Raw genomic sequence first — 20,078 nt, forward strand, 5'->3', positions numbered from 1 at the left:
AAGTACCCAAGAACTCAAGAAATTAGGAGCTCAAGAACTCAAGAACTCAAGAAATCAAGAAATCAAGAACTCAAGATGTTCGGAAGATTGTTCGGAGGTCTAGAAGTGCTTTGAAGCTTCAGTGCAGCAGCTCAAAGATTATGTCTTCTCCTATCGAAATATCCGAACCAATCAACTTATGACAGAACAGGATACACACCAAAAAAATATGAATTTTATCGTTGACGTAATTGCAAGCATGACAGAATTCAACAACCCGTAATTCACGAAATGACGAAATATAACCGCGCTCCGTTTAATTTTACATGAAACCTATACATTACATGCGCAGTGACATACAATTACACTTACTGACATTCAGAACAAACGCTATATGGGGAGTAAAATTACGTGATTTACGAAACTAAACGACATGTAAAATTAAAATCAAACTTAAAAGTCAGACATTTTTGATGCTCGTATATGTCAGGGTCAGGAGACGTAAATTTACACTATTTTTTCTAGGTGTGTATGTATCGGTAGAAATTTGTCCTTCTGGCTACGAGCAAAATTCACTTGCGAGTATGTTCGCATCAATTCAATTTGAAGCAACGACCGAGTTCTTGACAGTCAGATGTGAGCTATCTTGATTGCCGTTGCAGGCACTGTTCATGTGAACCAGCTGTGTCAATGCAGTTAATTTGGTCCCCACAAATCATATTGAATTTAGTATGTTTAGCTAGCGATTTAAACCGTGAATAAATTGAAAGTAACTTAAATATCTAAAGTTTGATAAATTTCACTAAGGGCAATCTACACGTTTTCTTCACGGCGGCAACTACGATGGCGTCGAACCGTTTTCCCCTGACTTTTCTTGATTGCCTGCTCCAGGGGGGGGTGTCCACTTGTTACATTAATGGTGATTGCTGCAGTGGTGCCAGAACATCCCCCACCCTGTGGATCGCGATGAGGAACGCTGAGCTCCTCGCAAGATTCACCATCAGCCACCTCCATTACCGCAAGCTTGGTTACCAGTCGCCTCAGCCCTCTACCACTGGCTATTCGCACAATCGTCTGACGAATTCGGCCATCACTTATGACAACAACTTGTTGCACCCTTCCACGTATCCATGTTTGCCTACTCCCCTCCGCTACGTAAACTAAGCCCCCAACCCGGACTGGTTTACTTTCTTCGAACCACTTCGATCGCTTATTCAATGTAGGGAAATACTCCTTCAGTCAACGGTTCCAGACAGCGTCTGACAGGAACTGTAATCGTTGATAGCTACTTCTCAATGCGGCAGCCAAGTCGACCGGAGACCTTAACGGATCATGAGTACCGGACGAACTTCCGAGAATGAAGTGATTGGATGTGATCGCTTCACCATTCGCCAACACCGTAAGCAATATTTCGGCGTCCAGTTTTCGCTCGTTGTCGAGCGTTCGCATGGTTTCCTTGACATTCCTCACCATTCGTTCCCTGACGTCGCCCAAATGCGGCACAGACGGCGGGTTGAACGTCCATCTAGTGCGCGCATCAGTGAACGTGTCTGCACATTTGTTGTTGATGGTCTTGATCTGCTCGTTCAACTCGTTGCTTGCTTCGACAAAGTTGGTGCCGTTATCCGAGCATATCTCCAGCGGCGATCCACGTCTGCGTATGAACCTTCTCACTGCCATAATGCATGAGTCTGTGGATAAAGAGCGGGCCACTTTTAGATGGATAGCGCGCGTGACCGGACACGTGAAGACGGCTACACATCTTTTTTCCTTCCGACGTCCAACTGATACCTGAAAACTGACCCAAGTAGCCCACATCAACGTAACAGAACGACCTAACAAATGGTGTCAATCGTGTTTCGGGAAGGGGTGCCACCCGTGTATATTGCGGTTGGCAGTTTGTAATCTTGCAGCACTGACAGCCTCTCATCACCTTGCTTACCGCCGCTCGCAAATTGGTAATATGGAATAGCTGACGGACCTCATTGACTACAGTTTCGATTGGCGTGGCTATACCGGCAGTGGCAGTTATTCAACAGCAATGTAGTGATTAAGTGACTTTTCGGTAGTAGGTAGAGGTTTTTCCGAAATAACATCGAGGGACCTCCAGACTGTTGATACCCGGAAGGAGGTAGATCTATCTTCGTTACTTATCGTGCTACTTATCACCTACTTTGGTATACTAGCCTAAGTCGAGCCGCCAAAGATCCTGGATCAACATCCGCCCATGAATCAAAAACGGTGCAAGCAATCCAAATGGATCAAACAGCCTCGTGACAATGCGCAAGGCGAACCGCTTCGTCGGCAGCTGGTATTCCAGTACATACGGAGCAAGATCACTATGCTAGCTCGTTGAAAATGCAAAAACATCTTCTTTTGGATGCCACGCTATCCCCAGAGTTCGCTGTCGTTTCTCTTCAATGCTGCAGTCAATGGAAAGTAGCTTCTGCTCGGACGCTTTACCCAAGCATTGTATTACTTCGGGATTGTTACTGACCCAATTACGCATGTTGAATCCTCTTCGCGAATGGATCAGTTGCACCTGCTGCGCACGTTTTAATGCTTCTTCTAGAGTGTCGGCGCTGTCAAAACATTCGTTCATATACGTCGTCTCCTTGATCGCCAGCGCTGCTTCAGGAATCCTATGACACCCGGTAGCAACATCAGTAAATCCGGTCTATTTAGCAGTTGTCAATGATACTCCATCTACTTTTGTAGCGGCATCCCATACAAGCCGCTGTTTGTTTGGTTTTCTTGGGTGAGCCACCACGTTGAGTGGCAGGTACCATACTCTTATGGTATTAGCTCAACTCTTTTTGCGTCGCTTTGTGAGCGTAGTTGTTCTCGGATTTGCTGGTCTACGTTACGACGCAGCTCCGCATCATTTGCCAACTTAGACTCTAGGTTCTTGAGTTTCTTAGTCGCCATCGTCAAACTGTCCGGGAAGCATATCTCGTCGCTCTTCCATAGAAGTCCATTCTCACAAAATGTGGTTCTTTCCAAAATTTGCCTTGCTCTTGCAACTTCCGTCGGCTCTAACGGCGAAACCTCCATCTTCCAGGATGAACTGTTGGTGGATCATCTCTCTCAGCTCATGTTCAACGTTGCATTCATGTCCGTGATATCCCAGAAATTGACGGGAGTAATTTTTCTCTCTGCACGGTCCATAGATTGCTCAGCCAAGAACACTCTTTACGACAACAGTTTCGCCTGGTTGGCCTGCACGGCTCTCGATAGGCGCGAAAAGATGAAGGTTCCGCAAACCGTTTAGTATTTTTGGTTCAGTGTTCTGAAATGAGTCCATAGGGAGGTCCTTGACGTGTCTGAACTGCTTGGTTATCTCATTTAGTTGCAAGCTTTGTTTCGGCAGATTCAATGCATTAAGCGTGCGCACGGCTAAAAGTTTGTATCGCTGTCACCCTCCTCTTGCTGAAATCATCAAGTCGACCCGCTCTGACAAGCTCTTTTTGCGGGTCACGTTAGAAGTCCACGTCAGCTCCAGCGGCTCTAGAACTCTCACAACTCCGAGGCTGCGCATCACACTAGAATCGATCAAACTATGGGATGGACCCTCGTCGAGGAGAGCAAAGGTGTCAACACTTCTTGTATCGTTGAAATGTGATTGATACGACACGGAATAGAATGCTCACCATCAAAATTCGATGTGCCTTAAAGACGGCCTTCGCCACAATTTATGTTTCTTCTTGATGTAACAATGGGTGAAGTCGCGCACGGCAGTTTTCAATAATACAGTGGAATCTTGATATGCATGGGCAGTTACCGTGGTCGAAAAGACATTCATAGCAGAGCTTGTTTTCTTGGACCGCTCTCAGACGTACCTCAAGACCCCTTTGCTTGAATTCGTCGCAGTTCGGTACTCGATAGTCCAGCTTTGAGTGAATCGGGTACGGCTTCCGGGGTGGAGTATTGTCCGTACCGGAACTATCATTGTGAGTGTGGAGGTGAGCCTTTTGGTTCTGCTTCGCTCTAACGAAATAATCACTTCCATCCTTTGAAGGTACAAGCGTCGTGACCTCGCTAGCGTCTACTACCAAACCGTCCATAAACTTGCCAAACTCCTTCAGCGACGGGCTATTGGACGTTCGCTTGTACCGGACCCAAACTAGCTTGATCGCGGCCAGCAACTAATCCACCAATTCTTCCAGCAGCGTCGGATTTCTCAGGTGGCTTCGAAGGTTCGCCGCTTCAAGATGGTCGAGACTATCTAATCGCTGTGGTTTCGGGGTTTCCAAACATTGTGCTTTGCCCAACAGATTCAACAGAAGCAGCTCCGGCCGCCCGTACAGCCTTATCGACGACACTGCATGCAGGAACATTGGCTTAGTCACTACTGCATCGCGTGCTGGACCCTTGCGACATTGCCTCAGTCGAATTATGTTTTCGACCGATGCGAACTCAAGAACTGAAGAACTTCAGAACTCAAGAACTTCAGAACTCAAGAACTCAAGAACTCAAGAACTCAAGAACTCAAGAACTCAAGAACTCAAGAACTCAAGAACTCAAGAACTCAAGAACTCAAGAACTCAAGAACTCAAGAACTCAAGAACTCAAGAACTCAAGAACTCAAGAACTCAAGAACTCAAGAACTCAAGAACTCAAGAACTCAAGAACTCAAGAACTCAAGAACTCAAGAACTCAAGAACTCAAGAACTCAAGAACTCAAGAACTCAAGAACTCAAGAACTCAAGAACTCAAGAACTCAAGAACTCAAGAACTCAAGAACTCAAGAACTCAAGAACTCAAGAACTCAAGAACTCAAGAACTCAAGAACTCAAGAACTCAAGAACTCAAGAACTCAAGAACTCAAGAACTCAAGAACTCAAGAACTCAAGAACTCAAGAACTCAAGAACTCAAGAACTCAAGAACTCAAGAACTCAAGAACTCAAGAACTCAAGAACTCAAGAACTCAAGAACTCAAGAACTCAAGAACTCAAGAACTCAAGAACTCAAGAACTCAAGAACTCAAGAACTCAAGAACTCAAGAACTCAAGAACTCAAGAACTCAAGAACTCAAGAACTCAAGAACTCAAGAACTCAAGAACTCAAGAACTCAAGAACTCAAGAACTCAAGAACTCAAGAACTCAAGAACTCAAGAACTCAAGAACTCAAGAACTCAAGAACTCAAGAACTCAAGAACTCAAGAACTCAAGAACTCAAGAACTCAAGAACTCAAGAACTCAAGAACTCAAGAACTCAAGAACTCAAGAACTCAAGAACTCAAGAACTCAAGAGCTCAAGAACTCAAGAACTCAAGAACTATAGAACTCAAGAACTCAAGAACTCAAAAACTCAAGAACTCAAGAGCTTGAGCTTGCCCGACCACCCCTGGCAGCTACTCCGTTATCGATCTGGACTAGCTGAAGTTGCACAAGGAATCAGTAGATAATTATTAGACCGGCAACTTTTTTAACTTTTTTCGGAACATTCCTAAATCAATTGGTAATTAGCTCTACAAACCATCTGCCAAATATGAGATTTTTCCTGTAGCTCTAGTTCACTCACAAGAGTTTAGAAGTTTCTATGGTGAAATATATGGAAAATCAGAAATTAAAAATCAAATTCCAATAAAAAATTCTACAGTAATTCTGCATACCTCAAGACTCACGGTGGCGTAGCTTATTTTATAACGAACAGCTTTGTTGAAGAATGCTTATTGGTTGGAGGTTCCCCGACAAAGTTATTTTATTTTGAAGACAAACGGAATTTTTTGAAATTTCCTATTCTAAGCATGTACGAGAAAGGGAGGCAACACATAACTTTATGTGAGAATATCTTTTTACTGCAAAATAGGATCAATTGGCAGTCTTCGGCAATGTTGATCCTTACATCTTAAGCTATATATTTACAGATTTTGGGATGAACAAGATGATATTATCATTTTTTACTGAATTTATTGTTTCTATTGCCAAATTTTCTTATATTTCCACATACAAACCTGAAAACTCTGGTGAGTAAACTAGAGTTATCGGAAAAAGCACATATTTGCCAAATGGTATGTGAAGCCAATTACCGTTTGATTTAACAGTGTTCCGAAAAAAGTCAAAATTGTTGCCGGTCTAATAATTATATTTGGGAATAGCGAAACATCTTTCAATGTGCAACTCCTGGTAATCCTAAAGTGTTTTATTGATTAATACTGACGCCGGCCAGGCCCGAACGTAGATCGCGGAAGGAAAGGGAAGGCATGTTAGTCCGATACTTGCTTTTGCCAGAGGCCGTATATACTACTGCGCACTCCACAAGTATCACGGCAGGAGAAGATATTTGTTAGTAAATATAGAAGTTGGATTTTAAATCTTCTTTACCGACGCCAGAGATGTGACTCCACTATCTGGACTAGATATCGATCCATCAACTCATGGAACGGGGACCAACGTCTTTACTTCCCTTCCGAAGGAAGACGTGACCACAGATTTTTTCACCTCAGAAAAATCTTAATCATCCTTCGTTAGGATTGAACCCAGAACAGCTGGAATGAGTGGTGGTTACGCTTACCACTCAACTACCGGTGCCGTCTCAAGGACTCAAGAACTCAAAAACTCAAGAATTCAAAAACTCGAGAACTCAAAAATTCATTACTGTATTGTCTCGTAAAATCGTAGAAATATGAAATCGCAATTATTAAAATTCCTAAATTGGTTTGAAATGGAACATGTCTAAACATTCCAGCAACAATTTATTCACACACTACACGACAAACGTTAACTTCTTGGCTCATTTCGTTATTGATTGCCATGTTTACAGCCCGATAGCAAGTGAAACCGATCGGGAAAGTCGTCTCTGGAGCCATCGAGTGATGACCATGTGAAATGCACTGCCTAGAATGTGTCTGTTAACTTGTTCGTCCTAGTCGTCCTTCCGCAGTCGGCGGTCAGTTTCGAAACGCACATCAGTAACAAGCTTGTACCTTCATCGGTTCAGATTATTATTATTATTGATCGTTGTCGGGTGCCAAGTAGCAAGTATGTGATAATTTGAATAATTGATGATGCGCATAATAAATGCAAATTAGTGTAAGGATATTTGATCTTTGCATGGCTCGGAATGCCGGGAGTGGCGCTTTTACATACGAAGCGGCTTTTGGCCGACCCGTCCGGTTCTGTGGAATGGGAATATTGCCCTTATTCTTTCCGGTCATCAAGCACTCTCTTGAGAGCCACTTTGCGGCTGATGACTTCAAAAGAGAGCTAGTTAAATTGCAATTACTTTGCAGCCAATATTTAGTCATTTCTCGGATGAATATTTGATTGATGGTGTTCGTTGTGATGCTGTTGGGTGTGAGTAATAGTTCAAGCGAGCGAACTTTGAGGGATGACTAGGATTCGATTATGCAGAACAAGTCGTGTTTTCTTGGTACACTTTAAACCTAGTTACTAGAGAGAATTTTGATGGTATGATCCAATTATCAGTTCATACGGAATTGACTAATCATTTTCCACTTCTCATACCATTCAAAACAATCTCTTAATAAGTGTTAGCAAACTATGACCACACAGGATTGCCCCGATCAGAAAGGTCGAAAGTCAACTTACTTTGAGTCACATGGTTCCGCTCGCCCTTGTTGGCCGTTTGTACTTCGTCTCGTTGTAGCGGGTACTCGATCGAATTTTCCTGCAATATTGAATTTCCGTTCACTTCCTCGTCGGAGAAATTGCCAATCACGGGACCTGTATCGGACAGAGAAACGAAATAGAGAAAAAACAGAAAGAAAAACGAACACTTTATTAGTCCTGTATGCTTCTTCGTCGTCAATGGAATCGATTACGATGCGATGCAGACGCTAGGGAAGCCACAAGTCACTTCCTGCCGTCCGTTGCTAATTGAATTGCGGAATGTGAAAAAGTGCACAAACATGTTTATAATTTCGTCTGTGAGTTATGACCGGGGGAAAAACTTCCTTTTCTATTTTCTTCACCCATCGCGGAACGATGGTGACTTGGAAGTGCAAAAACGCTGCGGTCGGTCCGTTAATTATTCGAACCATCGAAACCATTCAACACTTCATCACCAAGTTGAAAATTGTATGTGTGTGGCTCTCTTCAACCCGCTCACTCGTACCCGACCATTGAGAATGTTTATTTTTCATAATGGCTAATTTTTCAGCTCTGTTCGCGGTGCCACTTTCTCCATCGGAGTAGAATAAGAAAACGAAAACAAGACGCATCATTTTCAAACAAGACTCCTCTTCGCTTGCTCACAGAACAAATATTAATTGCTCAGCTGTAAGCAGTTGAGCGTACGTACGTATGAGGATACCGAAGTACGGGTACACATGTGCCAATTTACTGAAAGAAATCCTTCTGATGTGACAGTTTTCCATAATTTACAATGTTTAATTTATTCGCCTGCCGCACATTTGAGTGTGAATAGACAACGGAGTTTTCCTAAATGATTTACGGTTCATCCGAGACGTGGGTTGGTAGGGGGTTTCCTGCGTGTCTGATGCTGCTTGAACCACGTTCCTGTATCTTTTTAGCTCGCAGCAATAAAACATTCCCGTCTCCAGTACCGATTTATTAAATTTAATGAGTTTAGAAAACCGCGTGATTTTACGAGCAGCTTTTGTCTCACCGGGAACTTGAAACTGTCTCATAAAAGTGAATTGGATAGGAGATGGGAGGAGTAGCAAATATATGCAGCTAGACAACATGAAGTCTAAATAAGTACACTGATTCGTAAATAGAACTAAAGTGATGATACAATGCACGAATTCTTTTGTAGTTTTATGCAACGAAGCATTTTTGTTCATTGTAAATGTAAATGGTTTCGTAGATTTTGCGATCTGAAAAAATGGCGACCAGGGCCGGCGGAACACCTTTTTCCCGAGTGGGTAGTAAGATTCGAAGTGATTTCTCCTCGTACTGACGAAAGTTCAGATATGGCGTGTGAAAGTGAAAATGGAAACACTCTTTGTTAACAGGGCTGTTTGTCTGACGGCTCAGCGAAAATGTGTTTGTTGAATACTACACTCAAAATCCAACGGGCATGTTTCTATTACTTTTGGGTAAGATTCTATTGCCTTTTTGGTAAAAGATCAATTGCGCATTGCGGTATTAAACTCATATTACCGCAAAGGTAGAAAACGGTGGAATGATGATGTAGAATAATTCGGTCGATTTCTATAATAGTATTAGTATCGAGTCAAACCAGCCGGATTCCTGGCGGATTTCTACTCAAATTCAGGCGGGACTCTGCACCAATTTTGGCAGAAATAGGCGGAATTACGGATTTAGAGAAGAAAATTTTTAGGCAGTTTTCGGATCTGGCCTTGTTTCCCAATCGGACACAGCTCCCTATCTGGACCAGTACCCAAATTTGGACTAGTTCCTGATCCGGACCAGCTTCCGGATCCGGACAAGTTCCCGTCTCTGGACCCATACCCGGTAATGGACCAGTCCCTGGATCTAGCCCATCCCCGTTTCCCCTTACCAGGCCAGGACTCGATCCAGGCCCAGATTTGGTGCTTAGATCAAGAGATCTGGATCCGGACTCTCGGATCGGATAAGTGCATCCAAACTATATGTCTTGCTTTCCGTACATGACAAGGACTGTTAATGTTTTGTTCAGTCGCTACCTTGCTGTTGACGTTCGTGATAGAAAAAAAAATCAATTTAACTACGACAGAAATAACCCACTACTATTCCTAGTCGGCTTTTTTCTGACTGTGCTTTGAAGCTAGCTGAGTGTGAGCCGATGGGTATCTCCGGCGACCGACATTCATTCAGGCTTAGTGGAGGTCGACTTGAATATTTCTCCGATGGCAAAAATATTACCAATAAGTCTCATTTTTCCGGGCCAAAGACAAGCCATTTAACGTCATTGATAAATCGCGTGATCTAACTAAACAACACTCGACCGTTTACGAAAAAGTATTTTGTCTACGTTCCCACCCGGGAAGTAGAGATTGATGGTGTAGTCTCCGAGAAGGGCCTTGATTGCGAAATTGGGGGTGGCTCCTTCCAGATCCCTGTGCTTCAGTCAGTGTAAATTCTGGTATGCAAGCAATTGTGTTCAGTAAAAATCGAGGAGTATCAGAAAACTTATTTTCCATCAGCCTCATTTCGAGTCTTTCGCCGGATTTGTTCTTCGAAAATTTGTTCTTTTGAACGGGGCTCGTCTACTTGTTCGCTTTTTTGTAACCCGGAGCATGAACTGAAGAACCCATTGTAGAAATAAGGCACGGTGTGGAAAATGCGGAGAGGATTAAGACATTGGCTCCTGGTCTCGGAAAGTCCACATGGGACATCCAAAACTTCAAGTGTCTCTATATTTCAGTCATATTATTTTTCTTGGTTTACTTCCAACGTAGATCATCCTCAATTTTAGCATTATTCGCCATGGCCGAAAACAATATTGAGGAGCGTTTTTGGGATCAAAACGTGCTATTTCAATCGGATTAGCCTTTGCTCGGTACCAGGTATTGAAGTTGTCGCTAGTTAAATCCGAATCATAGGAAAAGATTTATTGATATTCTTTCCATATACATCGTACCTCAACTGGATCGCGAAGATTTCAACTCCCACGGCATGTCATGGGGTTGTCTTCATGCTGATAACCGATCTATCTTACTGCATGATCTTCGCGACAATTTCAGTATGACCATCTTGAATACAGTGGAAATGACACGAATGTCTACCGGCGCGGCCAAGTGCGTTAGATTTATCGTTGTACTCTACCTCATTATTGTGCCCATTGATTGAAAGTGCTACGCGTCCGAAACAATCGAATCAAAATGAGAAATTCCTCCGGTGGCAGCGTGCAACGTTTTGACTGGCATGTTTTTCTACACTGAGATTAAAGGCCAGACGAAATGAATGGCGCGAACAATCGTGGACGGTTTCCCACTCCGTTGTGGGCAGAAAGTGCTCAGAATTGTATGCGAAATGGTCCTGTGAGAACATTTTGAACGTCAGATCGCCCAAATTTTTCCGAATATACGCGACGTTAGAAACGCAAATAAAAAACTTGATGCAAACTGAAAAACGCGGTTATTGGCACCCGTTCGTCAACGGATTAACGAGAGAACCAATATTTCGTCTAACATCTGGGCCCTACGTCGTGTACTTGATTCGACCTATGATCGGAATACACGGAACTAAGAATTCTTTATCAACGACAACAGCATTCCACGTAAATTCACATTCATATGATAGACGTTTCGCAATGAAATTATAATAATGTACATAAACGTAAAAATTGTTTTTCAAACACACAAATTTATTTGGCAGAAAAGATACTCGCGCTAAACATTTTCCCCACAAAACTTATGGTTTTATATTTACCTACAACCATGTCTACATCGTTACAGTTCCAAGTAGATAGAGCATGGAAAGCACTCCTAATTTTCCCGGAGATAATATGGGCGATCCTAGATTCTCTATATTGATATCGTTCCAGATTGCCTGATTCCAAAATTAGTTTGAGTTCATTCGCATTGATCTGTTGCGGCTAAAAAGCAAAGCGACACTTAAACGAATTTTTCAATTAGATTTAGAGTTAGAGAACGCTCGAAAATTGGCAAAATTTGTGAGATAATGGAAGTTTAGGAATTCCAAAGGCATCAGCCAACCTTGTTTAAAAAGGATGGATGAATGTCGTAACTTCCTTCGGGTGGCATCTCGGGTCATGTCGTTGAATGCGCATCTCCGGCATATTGGGGTCGTAAAGAGCGTTCTCTGCGCTTGTGGTGACGGCTATTGCGACATTAAACATGTTGTCTGGTCGTGCGCCTAGTGTTCTACACACCAAAAAAACTAAATTTTACCGTTGAGGTATTTCGAAACTTACCACAATCTAACCAATTGTAATTGACGAAATGACAAAATATAACCGTGTTCTGTTTAATTTTACATGAAAGATGTACTTTCCAAGCGCAGTGCCATAAAATTACACATTTTAAACAAACGCCATATATGGAGTAAAATTATGTGACTCGCAAAATTCAACGACATGTTAAATTAAAGTCAAATGTAAAACTATTTCATTTTTGATGCTCGTATAGTCATGGTCAAGTGACGTTAATTTACACGATTTTTTCTAGTTGTGTAGTGCCAGATCTGCGTTAAACCAATCCCTTCGGCCTGGTTCTAGTCCGAGATATGCTGGCTATCCTTCAAATTTATTTATATCTACTCTTTTGGTTGACTTACTAACAGGTACCTGCAAATGTGATCTCAAGAGTTCCAAGCAGATCCAAGAAGGCCAGTTGGCGATCTGTTTCATGATGTCCAGATAGTGATCTTCCGTTTGCCATAAAGCTACAAGTTTGATTTCTTTTTTTCATTGTCATTTTTCTCTGATTGTTCTACTGATATTGGGATCAACAATCTTTTGCCTTCCTTATACAAAGTCTACTGATTTTTATAGTGATTGTTTCTCCTTGCTTCAATTTTTAATCAAACGATTATTCATGTTAAAAAATTACAAATTGTTTATATTGTCCTTAAAAATATTTCTAACTGCATCCCATAGTCTGAATAAAATTTTATATTAATATTTTTTGTCTATCGATCTGAAGTCATTGTTTTAAGATGTAGGTAGATGTGTCAAAATATATTACCATGAGTATAAATATAATGAATAATTCCAAATTTTAAACAAATCCTAATTATTCTCAAGAAATTTAAACTGTAAAGCAAAGAGATTTGTATCTGAATAAAAATATGCAATTGTTTTACATCGAGGATTTCCAACGCAAGAATTTTGTGCGAAAAAAACACATACGTGGTTAATCTCAGGTTTTGATTTGTTCTAAACTTTCGAGGGGTTAATTCCCCCCTCGGTAATTTTCGAGTGGGTAGTGCTACCCATCAGTAGCGTCTGGCTCAAATGGCACGTTCCCCATGTTGATCGGAGATTTGTGCCTACCCATACTACCCACGCATTCCGCCGGCCCTGATGGCGACTTGAATAACGAAAATTTTCGTAATTTTACACATTAAGTATACATGGAAAAACATTCGTGCATAAATTCATGAAGCAAAGAATTCATGGACTGTACGATTTACGGAAACCGTGTTCAAATTCCTGAAATTATGAATAATAAACCTCGCTGTATTGAAACTATTTGTGTTTCCAAAAAACTTCGTTACATTCGAATGTTTGGCAGAGTTACTGTGATTGTTTCTTTGAAACGTTTGGTTTTGTCTTGTGATTCTGATTCATTTTTTGGGGATATATAGCCGACAGTTAAACGATGTTCGTGATTCCAGGAGCTTATTCGCGATTTTCGTAATTTCTCATCACGTTGCCGTCATGAGTTTGCTGTCGGATTTTGCTATCAGAATAGCGTGTTATGTTCATGATTTTGAGATTTTAGTCGCAATTTGCGTAGTTTCTATTAACGTCATCGTGATATTTTGGTCATGCGTAGAGTAATTCTTATTTATGATTTCAGGATCATGGTCACGATTTTTGAAATTTTATCACGTGTAATTAGATTTGTGTTCATGATTTCAAGATCTTATTTACAATTTTCGTAATTTCTATTCAAGTTAGAGTGATTTAGGTTCATGATTTCAGGATCTTGGTCACAATTTACGTAATTTACATGCACGTTATGGTGATATTTTATAATACAGTTTACTTACGAATTTGACACGTGAAGTAATGTGACTCATGTTCATGATATCAGCAGTTTTATCATGATATTCGTAATTTTACTTCGCATTTTAGCGATACGTTATTTTTTAATTGCCATCGGTTTTTTTTTACTTGGAGTAACGTGACAAATATTACCTGGATCATAAAAATGTGACTGATTCGCGGCATCTTGCTCTATTAACTATTCGCTTCTTTGCAATAACCAGTAATGAGTATCGCAGTTACAGTAAACTGCTGTACAAACGATGTCTAAACCGCATTTAACAAAGCTTACGAAGAAATCCGAAAAAAATAGTCTATTTGCAACCATCAAACACATCGGTCACGATACTCAGTGTGATCCTGCTTCTGTCCGTGCATTGTCTGAAGAACAAAGGATACCGTTATTTTTATTCTTGCGTGATATATCAATATGACTGAGTCTCATCGACAAAATGCTATTATTCAGCCTAACACAGTGGCCATTGACTTCAGGTCTTTTCGCATAAGATTCGTGATGTGGAAAATCTGCTGAAGGTGAAAATGCAGCTTCGGTTTTCGGAAGTCACCTCCATACAGCTTGAGTACGTCAGGCATGCGGTGCTTTCAACAAATTCGCCCAGGCGAAAAGATTCATTTCGCAGAACCACTTTAAACACGTGCTTGTTTGTGACAACGCTGAAATCAAAATCCCTATATACATGGATAATGGAAACATTGAAGTTAAATTATACGATTTATCTCCACTTACTTGCCAAGTGGCAATTAAAAGATTCATGTCGAATTTCGGAGCAGTGGAATCTATTACGGAGGACACATGGAGAAACTACTTCCCAGGTATTTCAAATGGTGTCTTTGTGGTGAGAATGCGGGTAGACCAACCCATTCCCTCCTATCTTACCCTGCAGTACAATACAGAAGGGGGTGACACCATTGCACATCGAACTCTTTGTACATATCAAGGACAAACTAATACGAGCCAATTCTGTGAACAAACGGCACACTATGGACAACCCTGCCCAGAAGCTGCTGAGGAAAGCTCAGTTGCAGTAAAAAATGCCAACACCCAAGCCCCAATACCTTTACCTGAACCACAATCGGTTGCCAAATTTGTGGCGGCAATTAAGGCAATAATGACAACTGCAAACGCTGCGTCAAGTACTTCAAACTTAACAACTAATACCACCAGTGAAGAAGCTACCACCAAGGATAGAGTGTTCACATTCGTGACCCGCAAGGGCAAGAAGCCAGGAAGAACATCTGATCGTGAGTATCAAGGCAGTAATCAAGATGATGATACAGACGTAAACGACAACGAGAGAGACTTGGATAACTCTGAAGTCGACGAAAGAAGGAACATCTTCCCGACGCGAAAAAAGATCTCCGCTCGCAATAGCAAGTTGTGCGCACAAGATCTTACAGGCTCAAAATAAAAAGCATTGTAATTTTTATTTTTTACATATTGTAAATATATAAAAGACCCATGGCTCCTTTAAGCTAACGCATTGAGCCGTGTCAAATAAATGAATAAAAAAAAAGAAATCCTAAAGGCTTTTGGTCTTTCGTTAACACGAAAAGAAAAGAAACTGGCCTCCCATATGGTTTACAATGACGAAATAGCGACTATGACTGCGGCAAAATGCTCACTATTTGCCAGTTACTTCTTGGGTGTTTGCACGACTGATGTGCCATCTGTTATCGAGCTTGGCAATGCGGTTCATGATGTTCCCGTTGATGCTGTGGGAATCACCGTAGACCGATCCCCAAGATCTGCTTGCTGTCGGTGGAAGAGAAGGAGGACGATGGTCGCTTAGATTTAGATGGAAAATTGAAGCTAAATCTTATTAATTGTAAATTTGTAATTGAAAATAAATTTTAATTTGCTAGTTGCGACTGTAGAAAAGTGGCATTTTGTTATTTTCAAGATGGCGGCGATGTTGCTACACCAACGCAAGATTTAGTATGTCGCGTCGTGCCATAAAATTACTTTTCTATCAGCGCAGCGCACCCCTTTACTTACAGATGCACTACTACCTACAAGCACGCACTGATAAGCGAAAAGGTTCAACTGTTGCCTATCTATCAGTCAGTTTTGAAAATAATTCCGAGAAAAGCACATGAAAATATACCCGCCTGTTTCATTACCTAGATTGCGATATTGCGTTGTGGGATTGATTCTTCCATCGGAAAGGAAATTTGTTCCTTCCACGGTACCTGCTGGTCGGGAGCCGTCTTTCGGATCGTTGTAAGCTTTTACCGTTGGTCAAACATTGGCCAAAACATTTTAAAAATGTGTTTCGTGCCGATTTATCCTTAGCCCACATTTTAGGGCGTAAGCTTATTTCGTCCAGCTAGATTTTATCTGTGACTTATTGTGCAATCTTCTAGTATTACGAAATTGTAATTAGAACCATATAATGCATTGAGATGCATTGACTTTATGTCTAGGATTGGTGGGATGCAAAAATCACACACACACACACAATCGATAGGTTCAATTAGCGCAGAAAATACGCGTCTCTCCGAACCATTACCCGTCATCAATAATTCATACCTTAATGAAGCTTTCACGAGAAAAATGCCAACTACTTTCAACCTCAGCTGTGGTAGGGCCCCTACTATTTATCAAAATGATAGCGGATCAAAATATATTTTAATAAGTAAAGGACGTCCACAAAGTAATGACGAGCTCCGAACTTCTCTCACTCGAACGAACGGCCGTCGTGGCGTAAGTAGCTTATGGAATTGCAAATGACTGCAATGGAACCACGGTTGGTGGGCAGCCTCGGCTGGTTTCGTTCGTAACTATTGTAGGTACAGGGTAAAAACGACAAGAACTTGAATGCTCCATTATGCTGAATGCGATTGCGGTGACTCTGTGGGACTGGCGCGTTGGCAGAGGGCACTGGCGGGGGCCAAAGTTCGCCAAATCGTAGTTACTGGTGGCCTTGCTGGCGGAGGTCGGTTTCTCCCTTCGAGGTGGAATGGAATCGAATGGCGAAAAATGAAAGAAACATCCGCAACCATTTGATAATACCTACCGCAAAGCATCCAGTCAGTAGTATAGTGGGGGCAATGAAGAAGCTCACTTCACTGAAGAGCGACCGTGAGCTAGTGGATGCTGGATGGCGGGAGGAAGGAGACATCGTGGGGGACACTAATGGTAAGGTAAACAGTGGCAGCAGCAGCAGTAAAGACCCCGAACCTTTGTCGGTTGCTTACTTCAACGCGGGATGTTGGAGTCGGGGATCAAGTTTTGTTTGAAGTGGCGTATCGATTCGTTTGCAGTTGTATGGTGCGAATCGGTGGTTTAAAAGCGAGACTTAACCGCGAATCAATGAATTGTTGTATCAAAAGAAGCATTTATCGCGTTTTTTCAAAAAGCTAAAAACAATTATCAAAACTCGCTGAGTATATGTCACATTGGAAAACGAAAGTGAAACATCTGATGTGCTAGCTTAGTCCTGCCACTAAGATAGTGTCGGATTCTAATAAGACGAAGTCGAAACGCAATTTTCTATAAATAATTTGGTCTAGGTTGTGTGCCCTTAACACGCATATTCATTTAAAAAAACTTTTTTTCCTTAGTGGAAACAAATTTATTTTGCTCCATTTTTTCCTCAATAAGGAGAAAACTAACATAGTGCATCTTGCTAAGCCAAATCAAATGTTTCAATTCCGCTAGTTTTCATCAGCTCAAAAATGAAGATCACGCTTGACTAGGGGTTTGCTAAGGCAAGCGATCAGTGACTTTGATTTTGGAGCTAGCGTCAATCCGGTGCTAGCTTAGTCCTGTCACTAAGTAAGTATCTAGTTCTGATGAGACGAAGTCGAAACGCAAATTCCATAACTAATTTATTTAAAATGAACGCCTTCTATCGATGACTACTTCAGGGACATGTAATATGGGTATATATTGATCGGGATCGATGAATAGAACTCTATATCAGAGACTAATTTAATACTAGATCTGCTAGATATCTTTAAGCTTCAATTGCAACCAGGAGATGTGTAATTGTTGATTTTATTTACAAATTGTCGTGTTAAAAATCAGGTTTAAAAGTTCATTCAGGCCAGTTTAACTTAGAGAAACTGTGTTTGTGTAAATCGTGATTGTTCTTAAAAATATACATTGGGGTAGGTTGGCCGAGTTATGTGCGGGGCTAGTTGGCCGAGTTGTAAATTTAGTGTTTGATATTTGTGAAATGCCAACCTTTTTCAAAGCAAAATTTGATATTATGATAATATTGATGATTATAAGGAAAAATATACACGAGAAATAAGTAATAAAAATAATTTAAAATTATTGCCAAATAGAAATGAGATTTTAGAATCATTAAAAGTCGAAAATTGTTTATAAAACAGTTGATTCCGATATTTAATGAATCAAATGCCAAACAGGTTTCAGAGTTTCTGGCGTGTGCCGCTTCAATCCTGAAATTTTTCCTCCTGAGGAGTTTCTGGCAGGATTTGTCACAGATCGACCCAACCCCGAACAAAACTCGTCCATTAGCATAGAATCTACGGCAGATGTAAGCCTCTCTGAAGACGTTGTAAGTTCGTAAACGCCGATCGTCTCAAATTTTGACCGATTCCCCAATAAAAGCAGTGTTGGAGGAGCAGAAAAATGAAATCAAACGAACTGTGAGCTTCGGGAACATTGAACTGGACCAGGGCGTCAGTTATGTGATTTGCAACTTCGTCACTATCTGCAGCTTCTTAAATAAATGTTTAGCTTGCCAGTCCTGCAGCGGAGACGTGACATTCAATCGCACCGATTCATGTTCGCGATGTGCACGCTGGGGGCCGGCCTACAACGCTAGAAGACTTTTTATGGATTTATGGACATACCATGCACTTTCAGTAACAACATCTACTACAGTTTTCGCACTTTGCTTCAAACTGTCGAAAAATAAGTTTATGAAGTAATACAAAAGTGGACTAGGAAATAAAGCTGAATGCTGAAATTGATATTGAAGCAACGCACTTGAGCGTTTCTGGAGACGGTTCTTGGAAGAAACGAGGGATTTTGTCTCTTTTTAGGATCCCTTCACTGATTGAGAAGTACTCCGCCAAAGTCTTTATTCTATTAATCTTGGGCTAACTGGGCGTCGAAGAAAGGTATGGCAGAATACAACAAATGGCTGGACTCCCGTGGTGAAAGCTGTGCTGCGAATCATCATGACAGTGAAGGGAAAATGGAGGAGGACGCTATGAAAGACATGTTCGCGAGTTTCAAGCTGGGCGTGAAATATTCCAATTACATCGGTAATGGCGACCTTTAAAGTTCTCTTGGGCTTGGCCCATATGAAGACGTCACTCTGCTAAAAGAGGAATGCGTCGGTCATGTACAAAAAAGGATGGGCAGCCGATGGCGAGCGGTGAAGAAAGGAACCAAGCTGCCTATGATCGCAAATCAGTCCCATGAAGGTAGGAAATCCCATAGAAAACAGAGAAAAATAGGGGATCATGGACAGCAAGGGACTCGGAGGAAAAGGCGCGGTTAAGCTGATGGACAAGCTGATAGGGGATTTAATGACTCTGTCAACCGACAAGGATACGCAGCATATGAAGTGTTCAGAAGGTGTGAACAGATGGTGCAAGTGGCGTGCGGCGGAGGCGAAAGGCGAGCTGGCTTAATTCAAACACGAATTAAATAAAGGAAGCTCGTCATTTATGAAGACTCTGAACGCGCTGGGAGTTGCTGTTGGGTCTGAAGCTGGCCATTTTACCCGGACTCCTGATAATCAAAGTATGCAAGTTACCGAAAGCAGAGTGTCCTGCTACGCGAAGACGGTTTATCTGGAGAAGAAAACTCGTGCCATTTCTCCCCAGGAGCTACTCGAGGTGAAGGAAGGAATGTTATACGAACTTGGCATCGCAGATTAATCGTGAGTTCAAACATCTATATAAAACGGAGAGAAACGAAAAATTTTAGTCAAAATTGTTAAAGTCATACTATAGTCTGCCATATTGGAATCGCCATTTTTATTTTTTGGTTTTGGTACATATTAACTCAAATTCGTGTTTAGAAAACACTAAAGATTTTTTTTCTCGATTTTGGTTGAAATACCACTTATTTTTTTAGCCCACCATTTTGGATCGGCAATTTTGAATTGCGAAAAACTGAATTCAGATTTGTAATCAGCAATGTCCAAAACCCATTCTGAAGTCGAGCAGCTTATGAAAGATATTTCGTCTCTACCAACTCACATATTACTCCTGTTGTTCCAGAGATTGACAGCTCATTTTTGCAGTACTAATGCTATTATATAGCACCAGCGTACAAATGTCAAATTTAAAAACCTAATATTGGCAAATTAGAAAGCTTCAGTTGGCTGTCATTGTCCGCCATGGTTTTAAAACCATTTATTAAATATAGTTTCGGTATGATGAGCAAAAAGGAAAAAAATTAAAATAAAATTATCTGTTTTAAACCGTAATTGACGCACATCTACATTGTAATGAATATTCTTAATGGGTTTTCGTTCCCAT

General features: G+C 41.3%; 1 protein-coding gene across 2 annotated transcripts in view; it reads right to left on the reverse strand.

Annotated features, from left to right (window-relative positions):
• The window catches only part of LOC131682567 (discoidin domain-containing receptor tyrosine kinase B), an 840,338-nt gene that overhangs the window by 152,419 nt on the left and 667,841 nt on the right, over positions 1-20,078 (reverse strand). For both annotated transcript variants that reach the window (XM_058964138.1, XM_058964139.1), the window contains exon 9: positions 7,535-7,669. In XM_058964138.1, the coding sequence (XP_058820121.1) occupies positions 7,535-7,669 (135 nt within the window). The remainder of the gene's footprint in view (positions 1-7,534; positions 7,670-20,078) is intronic.

Source organism: Topomyia yanbarensis, chromosome 2 (assembly GCF_030247195.1).
Source record: "Topomyia yanbarensis strain Yona2022 chromosome 2, ASM3024719v1, whole genome shotgun sequence".
NCBI classification, from domain to species: Eukaryota; Metazoa; Arthropoda; class Insecta; order Diptera; family Culicidae; genus Topomyia; species Topomyia yanbarensis.